This window comes from Sprattus sprattus, assembly GCF_963457725.1.
Source record: "Sprattus sprattus genome assembly, chromosome: 9".
Classification (NCBI taxonomy): Eukaryota; Metazoa; Chordata; class Actinopteri; order Clupeiformes; family Clupeidae; genus Sprattus; species Sprattus sprattus.
The window spans coordinates 24354580-24360055 of NC_137928.1; the positions used below are offsets into that span (position 1 = coordinate 24354580).

The following is a 5476-nucleotide window of genomic DNA, read 5'->3' on the forward strand; positions in this document are numbered from 1 at the left end:
CAGCACATGCACGCGGCAGTGAGACTTGTAAATAGAGTTGTACGCTAGTTCATCTTGAAAGAGTTTCATATAATTCTCATGTGTGCAGTGTGGCAATTGCAGAAATATACGAAACAATTGTATCATGGCAGGGAGTCGACTTGAAAAGTTCGGCACCGTGTTTACACGGTAGGTTAGAGGGTGATCGCTGGTTCGTCCAAGGTTATTCGTGTTGTAACGTTAGCTATAGTTGCCTTTGCAGTATTTAACCTTAGCTAACGTTAAATTACCCAGCTTTGTTGTGTTTTGTGGTCTGGAGGAGGTTGTTTTGCATAGACGTTTCTTACATGTAGACGCAGTTTGACATTAGCTAATATATATATAATAATATACATTAAGCTAGTTCATTTTTGAACTGACTCATCCTAACGAATATCTTGTTTTTTTGTTTAGAGTGAGAGATTTAATGCGTGCTGGCGTGATCAAAGAGAAAGACAAACCTATTTGGTACGATGTGTACGCTGCATACCCACCTAAGAGAAACCCGCTGTACGTGAAACCATTTTCCAAGACACTCCCAAAGACTGAGGATAAAGTGCCAGAAATATTCTACAGAGAGGATGTAATCCGAGCGTGAGTATCGATGTTTATTTTTCAGCAGTGTATTTGTATCAAGCTTTCCATTAGAGTTCAGATACTGGATGGGCGACATGTACAATGATCTGTCTGCCTTGCTAGTCCAGTTCTGTACAAAGTCTCTGTATACATTCAGATTATAACTTTACTTGCAGGAAATTCTATAACACATACGGGACTGGTCCCAGAACGTTCGACCTATCCAGGTCCAACTTCGTGTCAACATGTCAAAGGTATAACAGCCATGTCTCAATATTAGGTATCGACGAAGGACGTTTTGTTCTTAAATACGAATGAAGTGCATCACCTTATTTTCTATACGCGTTTATTCCATTCTATTCCATGGCACTGCATTCAAAAAGCAGACCCGGTTACATTAAATTCCTGACTAGCGTTCATTATGACTGTACATTTTTCATTGTTTCCCATGCTGATTTTTGTGAGTGAATGTTTTTGAATGTCAGGCCTACTGATAGTAATCCCTATACAAGCCAAGGTGAGCCTTTGCATTTTGAATTTTTGCATGCACTGAACACAGCTCACTTCTAATTGTGTGGGTAGGTTTGTGGAGAAGTACAATGAGCTGCAAAGCACTGGAGACTTTGAAGAAGACGCCCTCTTTGAGGAGACCAGTAAGGCACTTCTCGTCGAAGGCCTTTTGCTCAGGAGAAAGGGTAGTCCCACAGTGAGTTATACTGTTGTCTGTTATATTTCTGTGCAAATCAAAGATGTACTGTATTTTTAGTAGTGATGCCCTTCTAGATGTCAGCAAACACATTTGACCAACACAGTTGACCAACCAAAGTAGGTGACAGTGCCATGTTCTTCATGTCGTAAAGTGTGATGTAAGCCAAACCTACTATTATGTCAAATTGTATATTCAGAAGGATTCCCTGAAACCTTGCAATTTTTTTTTAACTAAACTGAATTTTGTTGTGTGAGTGTTTAATTAGTAATTTAAGATAATATACCTCTCTCTTGTTCTTGTATCACACATTTTTTTCAGTTAATATGCATAAAATATATCATAGCAGAGAAGTAAATATGATCTGGACTTAAGTGTACAATATCTTATGTCCTGCAGGTGGCAGCAGAACACAGAAACCCTGTACTGGGCATGAAACTGACCGACATGTTGGCCGAGAAACAGCAAACCAATTCGGCAGCGGATGAAACTACAGTAACACAGAGGGAGCAGACAGAGACAGAAATACAGACCATAGATCACAAACCGTCCTAAATACAGACCTGCACATTCAACTCCTTCCTGTGCTGTACATGACCACAGAGCATGAGTTATCGAAGTGCTTTTGTTTTATCAACTGCCAATTCATACGGCTTTGTCTGTAATTATTTATAAATGACCTTGGCTACTTTTCTGAATTTACACATGATTGCCGATAAGTTACTGCGATGAATGCAAGAAATGTATGGTGAAAGGACTGGATGACCATAGTGGCCAGTCCTGCCAGCTTTATGCTGTGAATGCTATGTTATATGCATAAAAAGGGGTAGACCCAACTAATAAAAATGTATTTACAAGGTCAGTAGTGTGCTTCATCGATCAGGCTTTAAATTAAATTATTTGATATCACTAAACTTGGAGCTCTGAAAGATGAGCCGGCCGCCAGTTGCAGAAAACAGAAAGGATACTTTTTTTAAGTTCTTTGTGTTCTCACAAGAGTGTGTAAATAGGTGTGTGTGTGTGTGTGTGTTCCAGTCTGGGTAGCAGAATGCCGTCAAACCAGCAGCAGCAGCAGTAGCAGAGGATGGCAGCATTGTTAGCTGAGAGGATCCACAATAGAGTATCTCCAGCGAAGGCCCACTGTGCCTTGGAGAGATGTGTTTTATGGTGAAGGCCACGCTATGAAAACAATGAAGATTTTTAACTTGTAAAATGTCATACGAGACGCCCTTTCAATACTAACAGCCTTCATTAACACTGCCCAGGAGTTTATACTTTCATTTTGGGTCGATTTTCTGTCTGTTTGTTTGTCAGCAGGATTAGGCAAAAACTACTGTGAATTTTCCCTTTTTGTTGTAAAAAAAAAAAATACATTTGAGCTAAAGGGATATTTTACGCTACTGATATAAAACTTTAAGATCATTCGATGTATGGATATTAGTGTTATCATGAAATGCATGTTATGGGACAATCCCTCCGTCTTTATATTTTGAGTAGATGTTTACTGTGAGATCAGCAACATCTGAGATGTCAGCTCTATCATTTGTGTGCCTCACCAAACTGATCAAAATGCCCATTTGTCAATTTGGTTGGCTGAATATTTTTGTGATAAACAAAAAATACATACTGCATGGTGATTACGTTAGTCCACAGCAACAGCAATTCCGTAATAAGCTGTTCTCAGGTGCCCCCTTCCAGCTCGGGCCTGTCCCGATGCCCCTTGTTGGGGTTGCCAGTTTTAGATTTAGGTGGCACAGGCAGACCTGGGCAGACTTGAGGCAATTCTAGTGGTGCCGCGGACACAAAGCCAACAAGGAGAAGCAGTGGATGGAGCCAGCATTCCCCAGCCTTTACGACAAGTGAGGAGTGCCTTGAAAGGACCTGGCGAGCCCGCTACAGCCATGCCCACTGGGGGCCGTGCATGCCAGCGAGCCCGCAGCCAATGGAGGATGCTGCCGCTCAAGGACCCTGGAGACACAGCCACTGCTTCGACTGAGGGCCACCCGGGAACCACCATTGCGATTGCAGAAGTGCCTCGCCGGACGAGGAAGAAGAAGCGTCTCATCAGGCAAAAGAAGCAGCTCCTTGGCTTCTGAAACGTAGCCCTAGGAAGACAGCAGGGCAGTTTGAGGGGTGCTACGGAGTTGGGGAACTAATGAGCTAATGGACTCTATGTTGCTCCAGGATGCAGCCAGGAAGTTAAGAGTTTAATCCAACAGGCTGTGCCACCAAGCTCCAAATAACTACTGTTACTACGAGGGAGCGGGTAAATGAAAGATGAAAGGGAAGAACACACTGCAGGTAACTGTCGCCAGTCAAGCAGTTCATCATCTATTCTGGCTGACCAGCATCCAAGATCTGTGTATCATTGGCCTGGATCTGCTGGCTAAGTGGGTATCTGCAGTGCTGTAGGTGAGCCACTGACGCCAGCTGCGAAGAGCTCCTGGAACAGTTCACAAACATCTTCAAAGCCAGAGATAAAGACTGTGGTGGCCAGGCCCGGTCCGGCGCTATTCTGGGCCTGGGTGCAACATCGCACAGCCAGGCCCCCCGACCCCCCCCCCCCCCGCAAAAAAAAAAAAAAAAAACCTAGTCTAAATCCGATCAATTAAACAACATCAACACAACTGAACTGAAAGCATGCAGCCACAGCGGAGCTAGTGGATGCGCTAACATTAGGGCCCGTATCCTCTGCCGTTTGTCTACTAGGCCTACTACTCAGCCAAGATGTATAAATTCTCTTCGCATTTTCTGCCTCCTTTTTTGTACCTTCGCTCCTCCGTTTACTTTCCTTTCTCTTTAGCGAACCGGATTTGTGTCCCGACATTTTAGCCTACTAAGTCTAACTAACCAGCCTGCGCTTTCCCACGGGGGGAGGGGGGCGTGATACATGTGTTTTGATACATTTTTTAAAAATAAATCGTTAACAGCCAATAGGGAGATTGCGTTGCACAGGCCACAGGGTCAACTTGTGCTGTTAGAGACACACTCGCTATATCAGAAAGGATCAAAGAGAACGGGCCCCCCTCCACACGGGCCCGGGTGCAATTGCTCCCGTTGCTACCCCTTCAGAACCGGGCCTGTTGGTGGCATTACCAGACATTTGGAGTGTGTGGCTGTGGAGGTCCTGGGCCATCAGTGCTGCCGCCTCTGCTGAGCCCTTGGTGTGCTGTTTTGATGTGCCCAAGGAACTCCACCCATTGCACCTCCAGAGTCATGAACTTTTAGAACAGTTAAACCTCACCCTGGCAACCCAGCTTGCCACTCTGACTAGCCACCGGCAATGTGACTGGGACCTGCATCTGCCCCTGGTCCTATAGGCATAACAATCTGCCCCTGGTCCTATGGGCGTAACTAACTGCCCCTGGTCCTATGGGCGTAACAAACAGCAGCCCAGGAGTCTACAGACTGCACCCCACAGCCCTGATGTTTGGGCGAGAACTCCAAATCCCAGTGGACTTAGTGTTCGGTCCTCCTCAGCCGGAGGAGAGTGTGAGCGTGGGCTGGATTACTACTGCAACATGCGATACCCGCTGCTGAGGACAGACCTTTGTGCCTGGAGAAGAGGTATGGGTTTACTGGCCCGAGTGCAAGAAGAGTGTCTCTCCAAACTTAACGAGCCAGGGGGTCGGGCTATAAACTGTGCCAGCTATACTGTCTGATTTTGTGTATCGGGTGCAGCTGGTCAGACGGAATTTAGCAGTGGTTCTCCCTATCAGTCCCTGGGTTGGCTGGACGATTTGTTTAAGTTAGTCTTGTTCCTTTGCTGTGAAATTTCTGTTATTGTTTTGAAGTCCGTGTCCAACTGCCCCTGTGTAGTTTCCTTGTGTATAAGTGTCTCTGTCTACTAGTACCTGCTGTGTTATGTCCACGTATAAGACCTTCTGCCTTCCCTGCAGTCTGATGTGTTTCCTTGAGTCTTCAAGAAACACCAAAGAAGCCTGCTGCTTGCACCATTCATTACAATATAATGCAATGCATTCTGTTTACGACTTTGGTGTTCTACCCAGCAATTGATGCTGAACTGGAGTGGTATTAGTGGGACTTGGTTCAGCTGGAAGTGCCCTGAAAATGCCTACCATTGGTGCCAGCCACACATCATTGCCTTTCGCCTTCTTGGCAGCAGTGCTGCAATTTCTCAGTATTTCCTTTCAGAGTGTCTTCTCAGGCAGGTAA

The 5476-nt window shown here is 45.1% G+C and overlaps 1 protein-coding gene across 1 annotated transcript; it reads left to right on the plus strand.

The window, feature by feature from the left end:
- mrps23 (mitochondrial ribosomal protein S23) lies at positions 1-2152 on the plus strand. The gene is made up of 5 exons (XM_080844383.1): positions 1-168; positions 433-612; positions 771-848; positions 1177-1300; positions 1700-2152. The coding sequence occupies exons 1-5, from the start codon at positions 125-127 to the stop codon at positions 1853-1855; spliced, it is 582 nt and encodes a 193-aa protein (XP_080700509.1). The 5' UTR covers positions 1-124; the 3' UTR covers positions 1856-2152.
- The last annotated feature ends 3324 nt before the right edge of the window (positions 2153-5476 follow it).

Coding starts and splice junctions, on each gene's coding strand:
- mrps23 (XM_080844383.1), top strand. CDS start 125: ATGGCAGGGAGTCGACTTGAAAAGTTCGGCACCGTGTTTACACG. Junction 169..432: donor TTCGGCACCGTGTTTACACG/GTAGGTTAGAGG, acceptor TTTTTTGTTTAG/AGTGAGAGATTTAATGCGTG. Junction 849..1,176: donor TTCGTGTCAACATGTCAAAG/GTATAACAGCCA, acceptor TTGTGTGGGTAG/GTTTGTGGAGAAGTACAATG.